Consider the following 24,567-nt stretch of genomic DNA (forward strand, 5'->3'; position numbering starts at 1 on the left):
ATGACATCAGTTACTTTTTCCTTTAGCATGCTCCTTGAGTCAAATGTTTTGTTTTCTCATACTTTCAGCCTCTTTATTTAGCTTTATTTAGCAAATGTTAACACGCTCACACACAAAATCAACATCTTAAATGTTGTTTATGCAATTAAAAACAAATAAGCTCGTGTCGGGCACCACTTACAAAGTCATTCATGCTGTTTAAGTAGTTATACCTAAAACAACCTCAGCTGCAAATCAGCTACCAGCTTTATAAATAGCAGTGAAAGAATTATGTTCACATCTTGTCTCGACTCAACATTCAAATTAAAGACTTGGGCACGGTCTGTGTGACTTCAGGCTTGACTTTAGATCGACTTTGGGAACACATGGTGTTCCCAAAGTATGTGTCCATATTCCTGTGTGTGTGACTTTTTCATGAATATTTGATCAGTTCATCCACAAAAGATATTTTTCTGTCATGTTTTATTGTGAAGACGTGTTTAGGTGTGTGTAAGTGAGAGTTTTATATAAACCGCAGGTGTTCAGGTTTTCCCCTCCTACTCAGAACTAACTAAATCTACATCAGGGATTATTATGTTGTGTCCTGTCTGCCCTACTGTGTTTGCTTCACTGTGTTTAGTCTCATGTACCTGACACTCACCTGTGTGCACATTCAACCTTGATGAAGTGAAAGGACGAGTTGTGAACGAACAGATGGCATCACTATCAGTGCTATTGTGTAACAGAATTTGGGTTCCCACACCCGTATCGATGGATTCGGGCATACTTCAAACAATCTGCCTCAGTGTTTCAGAGGTTACAGCCAACAGCAACAACAGAGCTGCCATCCGCCTTCCTTTCTTCTGCCTCTATCAATCTGAAGTCTATAAACTCAAGCCAAAACGGATGATGGCTGCTCTTTTGTTGTCCACTTGTGCATTCTTTGTAACCAACTAGCACCACTGAGAGTGCACACTAAAAAAAACCTTGGTCTTAGAAATATCTTTGTAGTTTATTCCCTTGTCTGGTGTGTGTGGCTTCATGAACGCAGCCCCAGTTTCAACTCATTTATCTAATGTTCAATTTTTGAGTCACCAACAGTACAAGTTAGTATATTAATGTGATTACATCAGAGTTGCTAAGTGGGAAAAGATGCTGGGTCCCTGCTATGAAATCTTCCTATTGTTTCCTCTTATGATATTGCCAGTGTCTGTCAGCTTGAAAACAAGAGGGTGTCCTCAGAGAAAAAATAACTGCCAGTTTTGTGCAAGTTGAAATCACAGGATCAGGGTAAACAATGTAGCCCAGGCAGAGAAGAGGCACAAACTTTGACTTGACAGTGAGCCTGCATAAACTGGTTGTCATACCAAACAAAGGAAGACTTAAGAAGCAAAACATCTGAGTGAATTAAACGGAGCGGGGGTCTGTTTTCTTTCATGCATCTATAACTTTTCATTCGCTTTTTTTATCTCTTTCATGGTTTCACAATCTCAGTTTTAAAGATTTAACAGGTTTATGTGGTGCAATTTGTTAATCTTCCCTAAAGGGTTGTCTCCTTCTGCACCTTCTGTCTGGGTTTCATTTTGGTGAAGGGGCTGCAAGGATTTAAATCAGGCGAGCATAGTAGTGAGGGTAGGTAGTGTAAGGAACATTATGGGCACATGCAAGTGGTCAGAATGAGACCTCCACAGAGTGATTTAAGTAAAGACCAGCTTTTGAGGCAGCTAAGAGTCTGACAAGTAGACTGCCTTGAAACAGGGAGCAGTCAAATTTAAGTCAGGTGAGATTTTTGCTTTATTTAGAGCATTTTCTGTCAGTTTGGCTTTGGAATAGGCACTAAATGCCAAAATGCTATGACATCTGTGACCCTCGGTACCAGCAGCAGTAGCTGTGGCACTGAAGAAATTTGCAGTAAATTTGGAGGAAACACAGCACTATGGTTTCTACATTTATCTAAAAGCCACTGATCGCAGCTGTTGAGTGTTGGATCCAGTTTCTTCTGAACACAATAGTAAAAACTTGTTGTTATTGCTGCAAAAACCTGAATTGTAAGCTTCTAAGTGAATGGATATTTCTCACCAAAATGATTGGGGATTGAAGTTAGGTTAGGTTTTGAGGACATCCCACTTTGCAACTCTATACTTATGTAAAATACTCACACATTGATTTACAGCAGCAGAGTGTAATGCATGCTGGCCCCCTCACAAACACTCCTTCTGCTCTGCTTCTCTTTTCTCTCTCCTTTTGTATTATAATCGTTTACTCTCATCCCTCCTCGTGTCTCCTTTCTTGTTCCGTTCCTCAAACTTTCTCTCGCTTCCACTCTGTCGTTATATCTTTCTGTCTTATTCTCCTTTTTATCTCCTGCTCTGTTGTTAACATCCTCAGCTGTGCTCAGACCCCTGCATGAGGCTAACGCTCATAGCGGATTGGCTGTAGCTGCGTGCATGAGGAGCACTGGGGCCCCAATCAAACGCAGGCAGGAACAGGAAATGGAACGGGAGACAGGAAGCGCCCGCCCACAGGGCCCACGCAGGTACCACCACTGTCAACCCTTATGTATCCACAGCGGTGCCTGTCTCAAAATCACCTCAACACCCCTCACTTCCCTCCCCTTCCTCCCTCACTTCGTGTTTGTCCAAGCTCAAGCTGTCCTCAAACCCACCTCAGGACTCCGCTGTGTGTGTCCTCTGGGTGCTGGCTGTGTAGAAACGCCTCAACACCCTCATGTGTGCGTCTTCAGCTCTGGCTGGACAAAATCCCAGAAAGCTTGATTTTGTAACCCACTCCCCCAGCACTGCACTCTCACATCCAGCTCTGTGTATGTGTGTGTGTGTGTGTGTGTGTCTGAATGTGTACGTTTTCTCAAACACACACCCTTGACTATATACAGCAACTTATTATCCGCTTTGTGTTTGTGTGTTTGTTGCAATGCAGTAAAAAGCTGCTTTGCTGTTCTCTGTGTTGCCATCAAGAAGAAAAAGAGGGAGAGGGAGAGAGAGTTTCTCTCGGCTTTTCTGTGCTTCACTGCTTCCCTTCATTGTTGTTGTGCTGCTCTTTGTAGCTTTGTGCTGCCAAGGCTTTCCTCTGCTCTTTGTGTGCTGCTGATCTGTCCTTCTGTGCACTGCAAAGCTGCAGTCCATCACTGTGTTTCTGTCCTGTGTGCTGCCACGCGACTGCAGTCACAGATCCTGTGCCGCGCTTTGTTTCCGTGCTCTCTGCTTCTATGTTTGTCTGTTACAAAAATTCAGTCTGCTTTCCTACTGATGTGTTAGTTTTGTTGCGTAAGGAGGGGAAAGTGAGTTTTAACATCAGTTTCATCAGTTTTAATATTCAGAAATCAAAGTATTAAGAATCTGAGATGCACTGATGACTTTTGATAGCCAAACACACATAGTTTTAAAAATTCCCAATTGGATGCAACACATGCAAGAGACACGAGGCTTAATGATGAAAACATTAAAAGAATAGAACTGAAAGTTAGTTGAAAAGGTCAGTTTGGTTATTGACCTGCAGATTTTTTGCCAATTAATCATCCCAACTGTTTTCCTAGGAAAACTCACTGCATTTGTTTGTTAATTTGTTTATAGTAACCTGAATGTCTTTAGATTTTAAAAATATGCAAGTGCAAAAAATGTACAGAATGTCCTAGAAAAAAAGAATGAATATAGTGAGCTTTATTGTGAAGTTCTGGTCTTTTCTCAGGATCTTAGATTCTTACTGAGTCAGGAAATTAGATGTATAATCTCAAATGTGCCTTAAAGGGCGGTCATTAAACTCCTAAAACCTCAAATATTCTTTTGTTAGATCTTGTAATTAGTTTTGCTGCTCCACTCTGAAGAACCAGCACAGACCAGAGACTGATTGAATGTGCAAACTAAGCCATGTTAATATTGATTTTAGTCTGTGTTTCATTAAAACTGAACTTAAACTGGAGTAAAACTTTTTTTTTTCTAAAATAATAAATTGTATATCCAAACTGTTAACAGCGAGACTGAGGGAAAAGAGGAGGTGGAGGCAAAGCTCTCAGTGTTCTGCCTCTTTTATTACCTTCCTCCTCTCCTCTATTGATCAACATAAGCCTCTGATTTATAGCTCAGTGCTGCAAAGCCTGCTGGGTAATTACTAACGCTGAAAAGAGACAGGAAAGTTAAAGTGGGGGACGGGGGTGGGCGCTCACATAGACACACGTGTGTCTGTGCACACTACACAGAAATGTACAGACTTTCTATTCACACATACAAGCACACACACGCACAAACATTAATAGTGTCTCATGTCTCTGAGAAAATCCACTAATGTTCAACATATATCATATCCCTCATTTATCAATATATGCAAATCAATAAAAGGATATGAGACTGAATTAGTCTATGTCATAGATTGTTTTCAGTGCTGATATACTGCACCAGTGCAGAGTAGTGGAAATCTGATTACATTCTGTGTAAGATGGAAATGCTCAAATCAGACACTTAAGTTTGTCATCAGTCAGTCAGTGCACCTGAGCTTGTGCCTGATTCATAAACAGCATGGCTGTGAAATCTCATACACGAAGCGATGCTTGCACAAGGCTGTTTGTCCGGTATGTAAGTGAGCTTGTGTGTGTGTGTGTGTGTTTGTTTACCTGATGTGCTGTCGTGACCTTCCCTCTATGCAGTAACTCACCTGACGTCAGAGCAGCTTTGTTTTTCTGTCCTGCTGCCGGCTGACTGACGCGCTCCCTCTTTTGTGTCCTCCAGTGAACAGCCTGGCCCGGTCCAAGTACTGCTGACGCCCAATCAGGAGGAGGAAGAGGACCAGGCAACGCCCAACAGGGATGCTGCTCTGGGCCAAGGCCAGAACCCGCCCCCTCCGCCCTATCACCCCCCTCCCCCTCGACCCCCGCTCACCCTCAGCATCGCTCACCCTTGCGCACCTTCCAGCCAAGGGGAGGAGGAGGATGGATGCGCGGGCAGGAGAGGGGAGGAGGAGGAGGATGGGAGGGAGGGGACAGGGGTGAGGCTGTGTGAGTTGCTGCAGGCAGGGGGGGTGAGTGTCAGACCACTGGGGAAGCACTTAGCCATCTCTCTGCCCTCTCTTCCTCTGCGTCTCTGGGATACACAAGTCACACACACCTCACACTCCGCACACCTTGAACCCACTCACGCACAGCCTCCCCCACCTCCTCCCCCTCCGACCTCTAATCCACCCCTGTCTTCCCCTCTGGAAGCCTCCGGGCAAAGGAAACCTCTCACGCCGCTCTGGCAACCACCGCGGCCCCATTCCCCCGCGGGCACTGCTCAGCATTGGCCGAGGGAAGAAGCTGCTTCAGAGACACGTCATTGGTCCTCCTGGAGTTTGGACCGCCCCGACGCAGTGGTGACGCCGTACGAGACACCCCCAGACCGCTGCATTCCCATCAGGCCGCAGGCATCCAGTCAAAACTACAGCTACAGTTGCCAGTCCTCTCCAGGTCACTACAGCTCCCAGCATGCCCCAGGGCGACACAGTAATCCCTGCTGTGACCGCAAAGAGGCTGAGTTTTCTGAGCTTGATTCCCTTTACCAGGCCAGTCTGCTGGCTGGAAAGACAGGTACACACACACAGACACACATAGCCACCATAACACAATCTGTAACTATTGGAACATTTAAACCCACCATTCAGTGAAATTAATTGTGCTCAGAATATGACATACCGTTGTGGCGTAATGACTAAATTATTAATTTTCACTATCAACTTAAATTATATTCACGATGCAAATCTCCTGTTCCACCACATCCCAAAGGCCTCTGTTGGATTGAGATTTGGTGACTGTGTAGGGCATTTGAATAAACCAGTTCGAGATGATCTGAGCTCTGTGCTTGCTGGAAGTAGCCATCAGATGGTTGTGTGGGAAAATTCCCAGTAGATCAGCAGTTTCTGAAATACTCAGACCAGCCTGTCTGGCACCAGAAACATCTCATATTTAAAGAGATTTGTATTTTTGTCCATTCTGATATTTGATTTGAACTTAAGTTCACATTTTTGACCACGTTTTATTGCTTTCATATTGTATGGCTGATTCAATACATGTAGTGAGTGTGTTTGGGCCTTTTGATGTACGATAAAGAAAGGAATTAAGGATGTCATACATAGACTCTTAAGATCTTAGAAATTTGTGATAGATTTTTGACAATCTCTGCAAGTTTTATGGATTAAGAAAATTGGCAAAGTGGTGAAAAACACTAAATACAAAGACAGAAAGGAGGGAAATGTAGAACCACAGCGAGGCACATGTGAAAACAATAATAACACAGGAAACAACTAAATGGTGGAGACTACAAGGAATGTGACCGCATGTCTTTTATTTACAACATAGAAAACTCTTTTTGCTTGTAGGCTCACTTTTTGAAGCAAGCTAAAATGCTCCATAGATTTTTTTATTCAGCTGTAGTCCAACTATAAGCACATTTTTAATTTATGTCCTCAAGTATAAAACCGCTACAAAATTATATGTACGATCAACAGAACTTTGTGAACTGAAAATGAGGATTTTACACTGGTTTATACATGGGGACAATTTAACAATTTCAGTATTTTTTTTGGTCTGTTTACTGTAATTAGCAGTGGTAGCTGTTAATTTCCAACATGCACAACAGTATATTGTTGAGATTACCTCATGTTATATACTGTGCATATCAGTATGTAGTATGGAACTGAGACACAGTAAAGAGTACTGCAGTAAACAGGCTACTGCAGCAGATGTTACTGCTTTCCACTTTTATATTGATTTTTCTATAGGGTCACTTCTCTCTGTGTTAAATGTAAAATTTTAGAGACATTAAAGAAATGCTTTAAAAAAAACTTTGGAGTTTCAGTGAAGGCCTCGGTCTCGGTCTGTTTACTGCTTCGCAGGTAAACATCGCGCTGGCTCATTAAATATATACCAAGGATGTGAAACTTATTTTACATTGTGGGCACCACACTGTATCTCCCACTTTGATCCTAAATAGGACAAACCAGTGAAACTCCCCTTTTAGCCAGTGTAAAAAGTTTAATTACACATTTAATCTCTTAAATATGTCAATTTTAAAAAAAAGAAGACGTGCAATTTCAACTGTCTTTTACATGATAAAAAAAATGCTGCCGTAGCAAATGAAAGAAATCTGCATAACTTTTTGGGCATAAATTGTAAGAAATAAATGTTTAAAATGAATAAAATGTAGCTCATTGCCCAGACTGTGCTGTAATTATAAGGTTGTTCATTCACAGAACATTTCTTTTTATTCGTTTTTATCGTGGATCCATTGTAAAAAAAACCCCCAAAAAAACAGAAATTTCTATGATTGTAACTGATTATCTATTACTTATTTACATTGGTGTAGTATAAATGGCCATGTGGGAGGTCTGCTTTAGTGGGAAAAGTTGCAAAATTTCTGAAAATATAGTCCAAAATGTATTACCTCCTTCTCAAAGCCATCCACTGGGTCAGATTTGAGTCTTTTCCGGGATGATTCTGGCCCTTGTGGCCTTCTGTTTGACACGCCTGATATATACTGTATGTAAACATTTGTCAAATCATAAGCAAAGTTTGTTTAAGTTACTTATTAATGAATTCATGAACGACACAGGAAATGTAAGCTGTCAGTCTGACATAATTTGCAGACCACGCTCTGTTCATATTTTCACCATCTGTGTGTTCCCAGGCTGCAGCCCATCGGAGAGGCTCATATCCAGGGTGGGAGGGCAGGCTCGCTCCAAGACCCCCAACGCAGACATGGAGAGGAGTGCGTACGGGGCGGACTGCACCAGCACCCCCACCTACCTCAACAAGGCAACACCTACATAGTCCTTTGCAGAAACTGTTCATGGGTCATCAGTTGGATCCATTTTCCAGCGTCTGACAGACATTTTCTCCCTCTGCAGCCAATGATGTTGCGGGATTTTGGGGTGGAGCCTGATGATGGGGAAAACCTGAGGAGAATTGGACGCAGCCTGAGCGGCACAGTAGTGACCTCGCGCCGCAGCCGCCTGACTGCAACCCGCAGCTTTGTGAGTGTGACTACTTGGGCTCTGCTGCCTCCTTGCGGCTATGCTGTTAAACTGCACCTGCCTGATGTCTTGCGGTCACATTGCTTTTCCCTGTGCTCTTCTTCCCCCCTCCCTCCCCCCCGCTGTTTGTCTTGTTTCTTCCTTTTGTCCTGCTATTCTACTTGCAATCTGTCCTCCCGCTCTCTTCTTCTCTTCCTCTTCTGTCCTCTGTCTCTCTCAAAGGTGAAGCAGGCTGATGTCAGTGCCTCTCCTTGCTTACTTCCTCTCTTCTGAGTCCCTGTTGCTATTCCACCACTATCATCTCCTTCATCCTCCTCATCACCAACACCTTCTCATCACCACCTCCCTCCACTGCTTCACAGGTAAACACCGCGCTGGCTCATATGATGTTGCACTGTGTGTTTCGCCTGCATCAAGAGTGGATTTTTGGCTGGCTACTTTATGTGCCAGATAAGTCTGTTTTAGAGCAAAGTAAAAGTCTTCTCCTCTTTTTTTTTTTTATTATTTTTCTCGTGAATATTCGCCTCCTGGCAAATTGGGCTCATCTGGCACAAAAGTAGGCTGCATATCCATATATCTAAAACCAGGGAATCCTCACTGATTTGCAAAAAATGTGAAGACCCAAAGGTGATTTTAAAAGAAATTTGGCCTGCAAATCTGTCATGTGTCCAGTTCATCTAAAATTCACAGAAGGAAATTTGAAATTCTGAAAAGTAAACACTGATACCTTGATTTAGAGGTTAAAAAAAGACACCTTCCCACTCTCTATAAGGAAAAAAGCTGAAAACAAGAGGGATGTCTTAAAAAGGCCCCCGAAGCAAAAACATTTCAGCCTGTTAGGTTTTCTGTTACGTCAGTATTACACACGACATATCTGCAGATGTGTCGGCTCTGTTTGCATCATATTAGTTTTTAAACTCAAATTGTGGTGAATAGTTTGACAGGCAGAAGTGTCGTTTCAGGTTTTTACACTTCAGCTTCACAGTGCAAAAATAACACCTCGCTGTGGGAGCTGAAGCTAATGCGCATCGATCCAAAGTATTTTTACAAGCTGCTGTACATGTCACACACCAATGGTCTCTCTTAGCAGAGAAAAACATAAGAAGAAATGATAATTTCTAGTAATTAATTAGCAGTGCATTCAAAATTCTCACTAAATCATGGCTTAAAACAATTGGTTTAAAAAAGTCAGCAATTGAGTAATCAGGTTTTCTTCAACTTCTTAATCTAAAAATATACATGCATTAAATATTGGAATATATGTGTAGTTTTTAACATACAATTTCTTTATGTCTTATGGTTGGTTGTATGTTATAGGAAAAGTTATGCATCTGAGCTGTTATTAGCTTATAATAAACAAGCAAGGGAAAAAAAGAATCAACAAGCATGCACGTTGGTCCTTTTGATCTTTTCTGTTTTAAATTCAAGGTGAAATTATGCATAACCTGCCTCCCGGCACTATGCTTTTACTTGCCAAATGCTCTTGGCTGTCTTGCATTGCGCTTCATTCACATGTGCAGGTCTTTAGACTGCCTCAGTTTTATGCATAAACAGTGCTATATGCTGTTTTCAGAAACCAGGATATGCTAGATACAAAAGATCCTAAATAAACCGTGCACTGTTTAGAATATGCATGTATACACAGTGAAGAATGACCAGTTTTTAAATGTTCCATATAAAAAGAATCAAATGTGGAATTTAACAGATTTTACTATTTAGATTATATGAAGCTGAGGGTGATGCACTGATTGGGAAATTCTGCATCCATACTCACAGTTTATAATTTAATCTCCCCATTTGGGCCAAAGAAGCAAATAAATGCTGATTATAAAGAAGTAGCATGGCTGTTCTGAAATTTTAGTCTCTATCACCACAGGTTTTTTAAATTTTTATTTATCAACAGTCAAATATCTGTTAATGACATCTTAAAAAGAGGTGTCACTGCATCCTGCATTGTTTGATATAGATCTTATATATATATAGATATATAAGATTCTGCTTTTGTATCGATGTACAAAAAGAAAAGATAGCGTAGTATTTTTAAGGTGTCCCACAGGGATTTCCCCTGGGATGCTGTACAGCTATAGTTTATCAGATTGTATGGGACAAGTTTAAGTAGAGCTTGGGGAAATAATTCTTGAGATCTTTGAAAACTGTGTTTAAAGCATCAGTGTGTGACAGTTTGTGTCTTTTACACTCTGTAAATCCCATGATTGAAGATACATGTGTAAAATCGAAGCATGTGTGCATATTCCTGTGAATGACCACATCTGTCATGTTTGACGTGCACCTTCTTACTAATCTGACCTTTTATCTTCATGTCCAGGAGCTGTCGGACAGTTCAGGGAGTTTCTGGCTGTGTCTGACGGGGGTCAAGCTTTCCTCAGACCATGGTCCTTCAGTGCTTCACTAATATCTTACCGCAACCCGTCCACGTGGGTCCACAACCGCTTCACCTTGACGGACCTGGAATCGGCTCAGGAGGATCGACTCAGCTCCTATCCTGTTCCTCCTCCTCCTCCTTCAGACGACATGCACACGCAAACACATGCACGCACACATGCACATCTGCACTGACGTAGAGCCTCCCTCAGCGCCTGCAGCACCCTGCTTTAGCCCCTTCTTGCCTTCCTCCCTTCCTCCTCCCCCTACTATTCTGTCTATGCAGTCACTCTGACCCCCAACTACAACCTCAACCTTTCCCCCTGCTTTCCGGGACTGTTTCTCGTCTCCCCCTGGGGTTTTCAGAGGGTTTCCAGGTGAGCTTGCTGCTTTTAGCAGTCGCTCACCAGCCGCATCCAACTAGGACTAGAGCTCTCTGTAGACTCGCCCTCCAACCCACAGGACCTTTAGCTCAGGGGGGGACTCTAACCAAGTAGCCACGCCTCTTCCTCTCTCTTCACGGGCATTTCTTGTTGGACGCACACGTAGCTGAACTAGGTCTGTTTCAGATGGACAGCCATATTTTTTTCTCTTTTTGTTTTTGGGTTTGTTTTTCTTCCTGTGTGTGCGCACAGTTAATCTGCCGAGACTGAACTCTCTAATAACTAAGTCGTGTACAGAAAACTCACATATGAAACCTGTATGTTAATTAATAAGACCTTATGGAATGTTGATAATGATAATTAACAAATATTGATAAACTTAAAGTGATACTTCCTCATGTCTGCATTTCAAATAGGAGTGGAGTGCACTTCACAAGTGTCTAGCTGGAGTTTCTGCCCCCAAACCGCTCGCCGACCTAATGACAGCTCTCCCGTTTCTACCGGGAGCTTGAACAAGAAAAGCGCTTCCTTTTTTCTCTGCTTCTTTCCCTCTTCTTTTCTTTCTGCTCCTCTTTTCTTGCTCTCTTATATTCTCGCTTGCTTTCTTTGTTCCAAACAGGAAACAGTAGCACCAGAAATAGGCCAGCAGCGGAGGAAAGTCTAGAAGGAATGAGAGAATGTAGGTTAGGAAACCCTTCTCTTAGGCTTTTAACAATGAAAACAGATGACTCAAGTGCACTTTGCAAGGTGACTCGGCAGAAGTGCACTTTCTGAAGGCTATTTGAACGTGGAGCAGCTGGAGAGAAGTCGATGCCGTTTGTTTTCACTCCAAGGCCTCAGGTGAACTTCAGTGACACTTATGAATTCACACTTTATTATTCCCCTCCCTCCTCCCACTGAAACTGGTTTTGAGACCTCAGATGTGTTCAGAAAAATGCTCATCTTCAACCTAAGACAGTGACATGTCTAATATGAACATGCTTTATATGATAGATATGTATTAGAGGTATATTTTCAGCCAGTGAGCTATCAGAGATGTCAACCATTCCTCAGTTGTATGAACAGTTATTACGACTTAATTCACTCTTCCCTTTATTGGGTAGCATTCTGACGTGTGTAGAGTACTTTTATTATATGCTTTATTCTGTTAAATATCGTATAAACTAACAAAGTCCTTATTAAACAAAAGGCCAATGTAATGTTCTTTAAGAATTTACTGATGTTGAATGAACGTTGTAACTAAACCAAAGGATGGCACCTAACTCAGAGAGTTAAAGTAAGAATTTATTTTTCCATTTAGGTTCAGATTTTGTGGTTGTATTTTTGTTTTTTTCTTCGTTTTTTTTGTGTTTTTGGATTTTTTTTGTTGTTGTTTTTTTGGATGTGGGAGAATGTAGCCAATTGTAGCGCATGAGTCCGCTATGCAAATCAACCTTCCCTCACAGTCCTTTACTGGAGACAGTCAGGAGGCAGACACGCCCACCCCTCACGGGTGCTCTCATGGACTCTGGCAGAGACACGGAGAGGAGGAAGAGAAGATCTCATGTTTATTGCTGCTGGTGAACTTTGTTGTTCTGCATCTACTGCTATGTTTCAACCAATGGAATGCAAAAAGAGAGCAACGAGGACGCAGAGAGCAAGAGGGAGAAAGAGCGAATGAATGTAAACTAAAGGATGAAAGTGTGTGTTTGCGTTAGAGGAGGGTGGGAAGCTAACTGACAAAGATGGTTATTTGTGGGTGTGTGTAGACTTTATGTGTCAGTTCTGGGGTGGTGTTGCTCGGGGAAAGAGGGAACCTGTATTTTTGCAATAAAGTTATTAACAATGCACTCCCAAAGGGGGCGTAACCACCGTAACATGTGTTTCATTATTTGTTTGTGGGGAGGAGAGTGAAAAGAACTTAACTTTCAAGAAAAAGAAACCAACACCAGTCTGGTCTTAATCCAAATTAACAGGAAAACTAATTAAGCTCTTAAGCAGTGTTTTTCATATATTTACATATAATACACTAATCTACAGCTAAAATATTCCTCAAATATAGAAAATTTAAGAATTTTTGGTCAGTGAAACTAATAGTAATGCTTAAAATTAGTGTTTCAGCTCATCAAACAAATTTAAATATTACACAAAGAAAACACAAAATGCAGTTTCTAATGAAGGTGTTTATTATTAAGGAGGGAAAAATCCAAACTTACATGACCCTGTGTAAAAAACTAATTGCCCTCTAAAACCTCAAATTAAGTTGGTTAGGATGTTCAGGAACAGCCCAGCAACCACCAAGGCTCAAGTCTGTCATGAACTGGAAACTGCTGGAAATCCAGCGTCACTGTCCTCAGTGAAGCAGGTTTTTCTGTACATCACTATGGACCGAGAGCATGCCAACCAAGAAAGATGTCCCAGCTACAAATTCTATACCTTCAAGCTTGATTTCCAGCTGCCCACATGGACAAACCAAATAAAAAACAAGACATATCTATGGAGGATTTAAGGTTAGACAAGCATGGTGGTAGCGTGCTCTGAGACTTTTTTTTTTGCTGTCAGTAATCTTGATACATTCCACAAAGTGGATGGAATAATGAAGAAGGAGGACGATCTCCAAATTCTTCAGCTTTACTGCAAATTAACAGCTAGATGCTTGAAACTTAGACATAATTAGCTGTTCCAACAGGACAGTGATCCAAAACTGGTTTTCAAATCCATCAAGCAGGATGACGTTACACTTCTGGAATGGCCGTTCCATAGTGCTGATTCTCAACCCTACCTAAAATTTATGGTCTGTGCTTAAAAGCGGGGTTTTTGCCAAGAAATCAACCAGTTTGAATTAACTCTACCAGTTCTACCAAGAAGAGTGGGCAAATATTCAGCTGTAATTATGCCAGAAGTTTATTGATGGATTTATTTAATCACTTAAATATTCAAAAACGAAATAAAAAATATTCTGTATATTCTAATACAATTTTTTTTTTAATTTATTCAGGGATCATTTATATTGTTTAGGGATCAGTAACTGACCAGCGTTAGTTCCTGCAGTACTTGAAAAAAAACTGCTACAAATTTTTTTTTGCATCATATTTCTCTTAAACAGTGTTTAAATGTGTGTGAAACTGTGAAGCTATATTACTAATGTCTTCCATTAGGTCAGTCTGCAGTTAGCCTGCCTACCACTAGATGTAAGCAGTGATACGCTGGCCTGCCACTTGCATTTACCCGCTACAATCAGTCACTCCCACTCATGCACAGTAGTGTTGATATAATTCATAAGCACCCTCACAAACGCACACACATTGCACTTACCCAGGCAGCCTTTTATTATTACTACTGAACGTATGAAACTGTGTGTTGAGGAAATAAATATTTTACATCTTTAGCAAATGCAAAAGATTCAGAGTGAGATGAAGAGATGACGGAAGCCATGAACAGTGCAATAATCAAGAAGATGCACACTGATGATGAAGTGAATTTTGTATAAGTGATGATTATTTATCAAGAACACAACTGAGCTTCCATAATGAACACATGAAAAATATATTTTTATATAGCTACTCAGAGAAAGTTGATTGATCACATATAAAACACACAACATTGCATTAATTTGATGTCATGCCACTGTTTCTAGTTGGAGTCAGAATAGAAAGTGGGATCCTTTCAAATTTAATTAATGAGATGTTGCTAAGAGAAGTGTGTATCTTCCTTGCAAATGTCTTCAGCATTAGTCAAGCAGTCTGACCACCACAGCACTGCAGAAAAATATTCATGTAAAGATTAATCTTTATCAGTTTGTCAGGTAAACTCTGAGTTTTAATTTTCGGTTACACCTTGTTAGACTGCCTGCATCCTCTCTGCAGCACTTTATCTCTTCATTCTTATAAAACTAAACAATAGAACTGAAGTGAGAACCGCAGTTAGAAGTAATTTCAACCTGAGAACAGTAGTGAAAGGAAAAGTAAAGACAATAAGGCTGCACTAAAGGAAGTGGGTCAGAATAAAGAGAATAAATGGAGATGGTGCCTTCAACAAAGATACTAGCATAAATGATTCAAGTGTCTTTCAAGGCTTTGGTTTTCTGAAAAAAACAAAACAAAACAAAAAACACTGAAGGAAATTGCAGTGCCACATTTTCACCTTTTAAACAAAAGTGCCGCCGATGGATAACTGAAAGAAGGGGAAAAACAGAATTGTTAAGAAGACTGATGAGCCCCTGGATGAGCAAACGCAAACACTGAAAAGGCAAAGCTAACTGCAAGTCAAAGAATTTGTTGTGAGCCATGAAATCTACATCAGGAAAAAAACAAGACTGCTGCCAGCTTCCAACTGTGGATGACAATACATTTAATTTGGGGAAGATAATTGTCTGTAATGATAAAAGCTCTCACTTGCTCACACTCATAGCCCCACTTAGTGTTGATTCTTAACACCGCATACTGGTGTGAGGTTTTATGAAGTTACATGAATCCCATTTTGCAGAAGGCCAGAGCGAACAATTCAAAGAAGAAAAGAAAAAAACTGAGAAAATAAAATTACTTGACGATGGGCTGAAACTAATCCAGACAACCTGAAGGTAATTAGGAACATCTTAACTCCTGAATGCTGATCCGAGGTCAGTGCACAGCACTGAGACAAGAGGTGTGATGAGGCACTTCGAAAATGAGTGTGAACTGTTGCACCTGTATTAAAAAAACGCAACTATGACGTCAATACATCTGTGACACTATCAGGTCATCCGAGCTCAGCAGGAAGAAAATTTCTTTTGCTGTGCAGGGTAAAAATCCCAATCTTGGCATTTTCTTCACTGAGGAAGTGGAGAAACAATTCCACACAGCTGGGGAGAGAGGTGGCATGAATCACAAGTTTTTTTTTAATTTTAGGTTTTCTTGTTCAGTTCTTGTTTGGTTGGATTTAAGTACCAAAACTACTTGGTTAAGTCTAAGAAAAAAAACACAGTTTAGCCATTATCCTTTAGCATCTAATTTAGGAACGTCTACACACCGGAAAATGATACTTGGGACTTAGGTCAGTTTATTTTCCAGAATTTTCCTTTCTCACAATCTCCACAGCAGGAAAAAAATCCACTTCAGATGAGTTTCCACTGCCGGACATATGGTTCGTGTTTAAGGTTTAGTATCGGTAAGACCTTCCAGGTGACATCACACAATGTCCACTTTGCTAGCAGTTAAATGATCTGGACTATTAGCTGCACTAATTGGACTACAGTACAAAAAGAGATCACAGACAGCTCACAGGTTAAAAACTGGCTTGTATGTGAACCTACTGTGCTAGACATTTGAGATCTCACATTCACTTCTGTCGGGTATGTATAACAACAGTCAGTGATAATATGTAAAAGCTGTTCTGAGCTCTAATAATGCTGCAGGCCTAAGCAAGGAAACAGCTTCAACCTACACAGGCTCTTAAGCCGTGCTGACTGTAAATACACAGGCTTTTTGACCTGCCAGGATATTCGAATAAACACCAAAGTGCCAACCTGTGTTGATAGTAGACAAGTCAAAGGGTCATCAGTCAACAGCACTTACCCTCTGATGACCAGAAAATTTATAGGAATTTCTCCAATACCTTTCACATATTTCACTCTGGCTCAAGAGGTCGACAGAAATTACCTTCCCTGAAAGGCAAGCTTCTATTTTGGATATAAGTTACAAGAACAGTGAAGGATTTGATTCAAGAGCCTAGAGTCAACTTAATTTTGAAATTTCTCATTCATGCTAAAGGAAGCACATAGTAATGAAGTGTGGGAACACGATACATCACCACAAATACAGATGACAGCAAACTCAATAACCTGTCAAAGCCAAGCTTAAAAATGTCTGGAGAAGCTCTTTACTGGAGAGATAATATGCTCAGAGAGAAGCAGGAGTCCTGTGGAAGTTAAAGGAACTACCGTGATACCAGGTCACACATAGTGCAAACTCCACATGGGCAAGTGCACAAAATAGAAAATCAGCTTTGAAAATGAATGGCCTACAGGAATTCCAGGATAAATCCAAGAACCCAAATCAAAACACAGTGATAAGAAAGAACAAATTCCAACCCACATCATGCAGAGAGACATGTGTGGTCCCCGGCTCAGGGAGAACCTCAAACCCTTAAGTGAGCAAACAGAGCTGCACTTTATTGTAAACAAACTTCAATCCACGGTTTGAGAGTAAGCCAGCTTTGCAACTTGATGCCCCCAAACTGTTAACTTCATAAAAGAGCTTCTTTTTACTTAAAATCCTTCTTTCTGATCAGAGTGCTGATTTTTGATTGTTTTTGTTGTTTTTCCAGATGCGGCAATGTTTTTTTTTTATTGGCATTTGTTGCCCGAAGCACCAACAGCTGTGGCATTAATGGCCCCTGAAAAATAATTTGCATATTTATTATTTATTCATCCGCATTTTCCACTGATAATTGATCATCCGTTTGACTTAGCATTACCCAGTGTGTTCCAATCAAAATATAAAGGTGTTTCATTACAAAATCCTATTAAGCAGGTGTTGTCAATAACTGGCACTGTGGAGGCATAACCCAAGTGCGCTTGAGCATCTGTGAATGAACTGGTGGCCGGATATTCTGCTTCAGGAATTTCTTGTAGAGATCAGTTACAGCAAAGCAACCCCAGACCATCACACTACCACCACCATGTTTGACTGCTGGTATGATGCTCTTTTTATGAAATCACTCAGACCTCAGATCAGTCAACAGAATATTTTCCCAAGTTTTGGGGATCAATAAGATGTGTGCTCCTTTTTGTCAGCAGTGGTTTTTTCCTTGGAACTCTCCTTGGATTTTATTTTTGTCCAGTCTCTTCCTTATTGTTAATTCATAAAAAGTGACCTTAACTGAGACAAGTGGGTTATCTGTTATCTATCTTTCTTTCTTTTGTAAACCATGAATGACTTATTCATGTCTACACAAGGAGGCTGTTTTTATATTCGACAGCACGACATGGTATATTAGCCTCATACACCAGGTAGCCAGGCTCCAGCAATGTAGCTACATTCACAAATAGCTGCTAAAACACGGCTGAAAATGCCGGCTATATTTTTAGTTGTTTGCTTTCTTTGATGAGAAGTAATCTTTCCTCCTCTTCCTCCTCCTCCTCCTCCTCGCTGTCTTTCTTTTCTCTCCCTTCTCGTCTTCCGTGGTGCTGGCAGCGGTGAGAGTCGTGTCTGACGCCAAAGCTGCCTGTCATAGGGAGAGGTGCACGTGCGGAGGGCTCACGTGCGGTTATCGGTGCGGTGGCAGACAGACGCTCGTGTCATCGTGAGCTAAAAATAGCGCAGAGCGGAGGAGGGAGAGGAGCCTACACGAGAAAGAAATAGAAACTTTGGGGTATTTTTACCTCACGCGTCCCTGTGCTGCACCCAGGCGTGACTTCTTCTCCTCCTCTGTAAACCCCTGTGCCATAAGTATTTATTTATTTATGTTTTTTGTCTTTTCTCAATTACATTCTTTTTAAAGTTGAACTTGTATTTTTCTTTTCGTGAATGAAGCGGTGACTCATTCTTATAATCTTACGGCTAGGCTGCAGTTTCAGGGTTTCGGACAAAACACTGTACTTTACCGTAATGTGCGTGCGTGTAGTTCTGAATGAATGAACGTTAACAAGGGGGTAAAATACGCAGTTACAGTATGCATGCAGCTGACAGCATTGTTACCATAGCAACCGCGACTTAAACCCATTAACTCACTACACGTGCACAGACTCAGCCATTCATTTCCAATTTCCTCACTCCTCAATTATCCATTCATCAATAAATGTAATATTTAATGCACTGATGCATTGAACTGTTCATTTGTTTTTGTTTGTTTTTCAGTTTTCGTTTACTTCTCTCTTAAAGGTTTTGTGTGGGTTTGAGGACACTGGGCAAGAATAGATGACAATCTAATAAATAATTCAAACGGTAGCTTTGTGAAGAAGTGTCAGGAGGCTGTTCATTCATCCTCGTGCCTGCTGATCTGTTTGGGGGACTGTAGTATGCTGTTGTTCAGGTGCATTGGCTGTAAATTTGCAAAAGTTAGAAGTGTATTTGTTTTATCGACAGTTGCAGGAACTTGTTTGAAACAAAAGTGGAACTATATTAAACACGCAGCGATGTTGTAACTGTTGAAAAATACTGTAGGTTTATACTTACTGTCCAGTTTTGTGGTGCTATAGTGTCAAAAAAAAATGGGATGACTTAAAGGGACATTCCACTCCAAAACCAAATATACCTTTTTAGTTATTTAGGTGTGAGTCAGGGTTACTCTTGCAGATGTTATATGTAAAGATGTCTTTCCCTTTCTGAAATATAGTGGAAATGAATCAAATGGTCCTCAAAGCACCAAAAGAAAACTCATGACCATCTTACACACATACAACAGCTCAACAAACCTATGAAACAGTTTCATGTAGGACCCATTTTTTTCTAATGAAATTTTTTTTCTAATGAAATCAACAAAATAAAGCATATTTCCACATGTGAGTAGAGGCTTATACTCATAATGGCGTCACAGAATGTAAAAATTAACTGCGTTCCACTTGTCTGAGTTATAATATTAGCAAGCTGCATGCTTTGGTTGGCAGGCTTAGTTAGATTTAGAGTATGGTAATCCAAACAATGGTTGAGAAGATTTCACCACCAAAATTTGGTTTGTTCTGCTGGTGAAAAGTTTGCAGGGCATGGTTTAGCTGGGCACATACAGTCTTATCACCATCCATACAACAACTAGGAAACATGAAGGGAGGATGCCAATGTTCACATTTTGGACAGAGAGGACAGATGGTTTGAAAGAGGAGTGAAAGAAGCCATCTATGTCCACTGTGAGCGACCATCTTTGAACAGAGGCGGTGGTTTACGACACCAACTGTCTGCGATCTATAATCCAGTTTTGAGATCCCTTCCCAGACGCCTTAATGCCCACTCACACCCTGGGCCATCTGACCTCAGAAAATCACATGATAGGGTGGGTCCAGGTTTCACAATGAGCTCACCCGAAACCCTGGCTGATTGTGACCCACACCCGTTTTCACACCTTGGCTCATGTGATTAGGTAGAGGATCATCAGGGGGTCCTTTGTCCCTCTTTAGGGGGATACTCCCACTGGGTTTAAATCTGGGACTCTCCACCATTTGACCCTAGAACTGAAGAAGCTACTCAGATGAGAGGTGAAACGTCTTCAAGCAACTTAAAGAAGTCCAGACGCTTTTCTTTCCAAGCTCCTTAGAAAACATGAAGGGGGTGAGATTTTGACAAGTGGCAGGCAAATGTAACCTGTCAGCTCAACAAACATCAGAAAACACACAAACTGTTTGTGTGCAGTATGTTGGACAGTGTGTGACTAGCTAAAGGTACAGTTATTTCCAGGTAGAGAAAAGAAAGGGCGCTAACTTCACTCATAGATGGAGAAAGATAAGAAAGACAGGACAGGACAGGAACAAGAGTGGTTAGATTTAAAAGGTAAGGACCCTTCAGTGACGCTTGATAAACTGCAAATTTAAACCTTGCATGTAATGTCACACTTTTAATTACATATTGGTTATGTATATGATGTGTTTTCATAAATTCTGCAATTTTGTATTGTGAAACATAACATTAAACAAACTAAGCGATACAAACTTGTGTTATTCAAATGTTGCATGTAAATACAGGGTAGTTTAGTGCAGGTTAAAAAGGTTATTTTGCAGCACTGGGGTGAATTCACAATAAAGCACTGTGGTGGACTGGAGCACAGTGGCTGTGGTCCTCATGGTCAGATTTAGGTTACTTCAGGTGCAGCAGAGATGAATTTGCATTTAAGCTAATGATACTTAGATTAATTAACTGAATTACAACTTTATACCAACTGTATACTGTCTAGTATAAAGACAGTTTAAAAAAACTGGAGTGTCAGTGTAGAGGATGGACATCAGCCACGATAGTTTCTCAGTCTGCTGACATCTTGTTGAATTGTTGTGTAAATCCACAAAGAGCAAAAGGTCAGCTGATCACAGCATGTACACAAAGAAAACCTACTGAAGCTCACATGAGAAATTGTTGTGAGCTTTGATTCTTTTCAGTGTGCTGGGCCACTGCACTGATCTCAGGTTTCCCGTACCCACTAAACCTTGAATGCACTTTTAAAATAAAATCCCTTTTCCCTGCATGACAGATACAAGTTTTTTTTTCAGTTTTCCTGTTCCTACTCAATCAGCTTCAAGGTTTGACATGTTGCATGTTCAAAGATGCTCTTATATCTTGTGTTTCATATATTATAGAGAAAATAATCCAAAAATGACAAAATATCCAGAAAACATCAGCTTTTCTTGGCAGAAATGCTTTGTAGATGCCAGACGTTGGTGGAAAATGGCCAGGCGGCATCAAGCAAATAGGAAGGTAACAGTAACTCAATTATCTCCAACAAGCACGCCATGTTCAACATCACCTTCCATCCTCATTCATACCTAAATGCACTGAGTTGATGCCATGTGAATGCTTGATTAGATACTTGTAGTAACAAGCAGTAGAAGAGGTGTACCTAATAAAATAGCTGGTGAGTGTATATAGTGGAGGTCTTGTCTCCCTCATTCCCGCTTTCCTGGACCTGGGCCGCTTGCTGCTGATACGACGTTGCCTGCTGGCCCACCGCTCACCACGTCTCGACCGCTTCTGGGCCTTCCGCCCCACCTGTCCCCTCCACCTGAAACCAAGTAAGGCAACTCAGTTTAACTGTGGAGGATTGTTGATTGTCTGCTGGATCCCACTGACCGTGATCTCCTCTCATTCCAGTGCCCCGGCCCCTACATAGTCCTGCTTCCACCTCCCCGCTGCCTCTGCTGTTCAGCTGTCTCCTAGAGGTATCTAGGTCACCCTTAGTTATCCTACGCGTCACTAGTGTGGTGGCGTCATTTTTATTTTTGCTTGTGTTTGCCTGCGGGCGGAAATAAATCCTTTGTTCTCTTACCGTCTCGCTTCCGGGTTGGTTTCTGCACCTGTGTCCATCTCTGTTCCCTCGTGCCGCTGGGCCGTGACAATGTGTTCACAACAACAAGTTGCTGCTAGTTCTCACAACATAAGCAAATAATGTTGCACATACATTTCTATATCGCTCCTAATTTACAAAGAGTTCCTCACTAAAACCCTAATCTAAGCCTACTTATGAAGTACCTCAATCCTTAAAAACCTAACCCTCAAACATCCTTTGATGTTGGAAAGCAAGGATTTGCATCAATGTCCGCAACCCTAAGCTCTAAACCCCAAACAAGTCCTCACAATAATAGCAAACACACTGACACATACACACATGCACTGGACATTTATTTATTTATTTTACAAAATAAAAGTCAAATCTGCCTTTCAGGGGTTTTGATGACATTTTCTGCAGTCCATCTGTGATTCCAGTGCATTGTTTTTTTTTCTTTTCAGCTATCCCTATTGAGAGAGCGAGAGATATTGAGGAGATTTAATGGAGGCTATGCAGTTGGCTTGGGGGGAAAGACATTTGAATAAAGCCTGGGAGATATGCGAACAAGTAGCAATCACTGCGATTATTATCATCACAACTGCTGCTTTTGACTTCAGCCCTCGGTCACAGCAACACAGTCAGTCCTCTCTCTGCATGTGTGCATGATGTATTGCACTCTTCTATTGAGAGCCGCTAGTTGGATGTTAAACCCTTAACGTATCAGAACCATTCACTCCTGTACTGTTTTCTATTTTTGACTGATCTCTGTTGTTCCATCAATCCTGCTTTTATCTGTTTTCCACCACATCACCAAAATCCAGACATTTTATCGACATTTATTTTAATGGATAACACTGACATCAAAGAGGACAGCTAATCAATATCTTACCTCTGTATGGCTTATTGTCATTCGTGACTCCAGCAATCTGTTTCACTTGCTCTTCACACACTCCTTGCCCTCTAAGTCATTCTAAATCTTTTCTAAATCTCTCTGATTCTTAACACTTTTTTCATGTAACAAAAATCCTTCCCATTTCTCACCATCTTCAAACCCACATCCTGTCCATTATCAGGCATTCTCCAACATCTTGCACATGTCTGCACTTCATCCCCACAGAACAAGTGGGTTTGCTGTTTCCTGTCATTCACATTGCCCCAACAGCCAGAGATGTTACTATTAATATTATGAAGCCATCAACTAAAATTTGGCATGCAAAGAAATCTTATTTTATCATTAAAATTGGCAAACTGAGGAAACAAGTCAGGGGAGATCAAATTGAGTCTACTTTACGCTGCCAATATTTTTAACAACAGTAATTATTTCTAGAAAAAACACAGATGAGCTGCTGGGGAGCCATAAAAATGGATAAACAATGTATGATTTCTCCATAAACGAATACTGTGATTGCTAGAATTTAAATTAGTTTCTCCTGTCAAACAAAAAATATTTGCAAAGAATTTTTCTAATGTCTTCAAACAAAGAGGATGGGGGTCAGAAAAAAATAGGCAATGGGTCACTAAGTTGCAGCTTCCATTATGAAAATGATGCCTGTGAGCAAGCGCCAAAAACTGCAGTTCCTGGCATGGACACTTGACGCTCATTATAGAATCAAGTTAATTCTCATTGAATTAAAATGGTCAAGAAAATTAAGATTTTACATTGAAAATACTGCACTTCACATTTACACATGTATTGTACAGAAATAGATGATGAATATCAAGTGTGATAATTTATTACTCCAATATTCTCCTTCTCTTCTGGTCCACAGTTCAATGAATTGAACTCTGCTCTTCATGCAGCCTGCTTTTTATTTTTGTCATACTCTTTAACATCTCTTCTTCTCAAAGGAAATAAATAGGAAGTGGCTGTCTCTTGTAGCTCTGCTCCCTATCTTACAATTGTAAATTTATTCTGTGATTATGAACACAATAGATATTGTGCTCGCTCTGTGAGTTTGCAGATGTAAAATTATGTCTGGCAGAACGGCGGACATGAGTGACATTTCTAAAAGCACCAGGCTTCAGTAGTTTTTATTATCTTTGGTCCCATTTGTGTACTCTTAACTTCTTCTGTCATGTGGATTGCTGCCTGTCTGTCAGAGAGGCTTCAATTTGTACGGCTGGAGGGGCCTGCTGTCTGAAGGAGTGGTTAGAAATCCTGCAGCACCGCAGGGGGCAGTCCTGATTTGCACTATAACAGTGAATGACCCACCCACCTCTCTGATAACATTGCAAAAGAGATGATGGTTGACTTCTGGAAGAAAAAAATGTGACTAAACATCATAAGTTAGATGTTACAAACATTAGACAGCTAAAACAGGATAAAGACATGCTGTGGAAGAGAGACAGAGGTTAATAACAGATATGATTCGATGCAGAGAGGTCTATTAACACATAGTGAGTGAGAAAGGTGACTGGAAAGGAAAAACTCAATGCATCATAGGAATCCCCGGCAGCCTACATCTATTGCAGCATAACTAAGGGAGGATTCAGGGTCACCTGGTCCAGCCCTAACTATATGCTTTAAGCCTAATCTTGTATGTGAGGAGCAGGATTTTGAATTCAATTCTGGATTTAACAGGAAGCCAATGAAGGGAAGCCAAAACAGGAGAAATATGTTCTCTCTTTCTAGTCCCTGTAGAATCTACAAATTAATCCACAAGGCTGTAACCATCACTGGCCAGAATCTGGAGGCATTTGAGTCAGTGAGGGACAGGAGGTCACTGAGCAAACTGCTACACATCAAGAACAACCCATAGCACTCCACACGACAGAGGCGATAGAGCTCATCCATCCATCCAGTACAAATGTTCATTTGAACTCAAACATTAGCTGATCACTGTGACCCCCTTCGTTTTAGCCATAACCATGTGACAAGAACAGAAGGTTA

At 41.0% G+C, this 24,567-nt stretch overlaps 1 protein-coding gene across 4 annotated transcripts in view; it reads left to right on the top strand.

The window, feature by feature from the left end:
- usp54b (ubiquitin specific peptidase 54b) overlaps positions 1-12,613 on the top strand; it is a 56,974-nt gene extending 44,361 nt beyond the window's left edge. For 3 of the 4 annotated variants that reach the window (XM_080305417.1, XM_080305418.1, XM_080305419.1), the window contains 5 exons: positions 2,368-2,515; positions 4,719-5,551; positions 7,647-7,774; positions 7,867-7,992; positions 10,319-12,613. In XM_080305417.1, coding sequence (XP_080161543.1) covers positions 2,368-2,515; positions 4,719-5,551; positions 7,647-7,774; positions 7,867-7,992; positions 10,319-10,405 — 1,322 coding nt within the window. In that variant the 3' untranslated portion in view covers positions 10,406-12,613. Of the gene's footprint in view, positions 1-2,367; positions 2,516-4,718; positions 5,552-7,646; positions 7,775-7,866; positions 7,993-8,214; positions 8,355-10,318 lie in introns of all 4 variants that reach the window. The other variant, XR_013910947.1, reaches the window with a different exon arrangement.
- Positions 12,614-24,567: the final 11,954 nt, after the last annotated feature.

The sequence above is a fragment of the Astatotilapia calliptera genome, chromosome 8, assembly GCF_964374335.1.
Source record: "Astatotilapia calliptera chromosome 8, fAstCal68.1, whole genome shotgun sequence".
Taxonomy (NCBI): Eukaryota; Metazoa; Chordata; class Actinopteri; order Cichliformes; family Cichlidae; genus Astatotilapia; species Astatotilapia calliptera.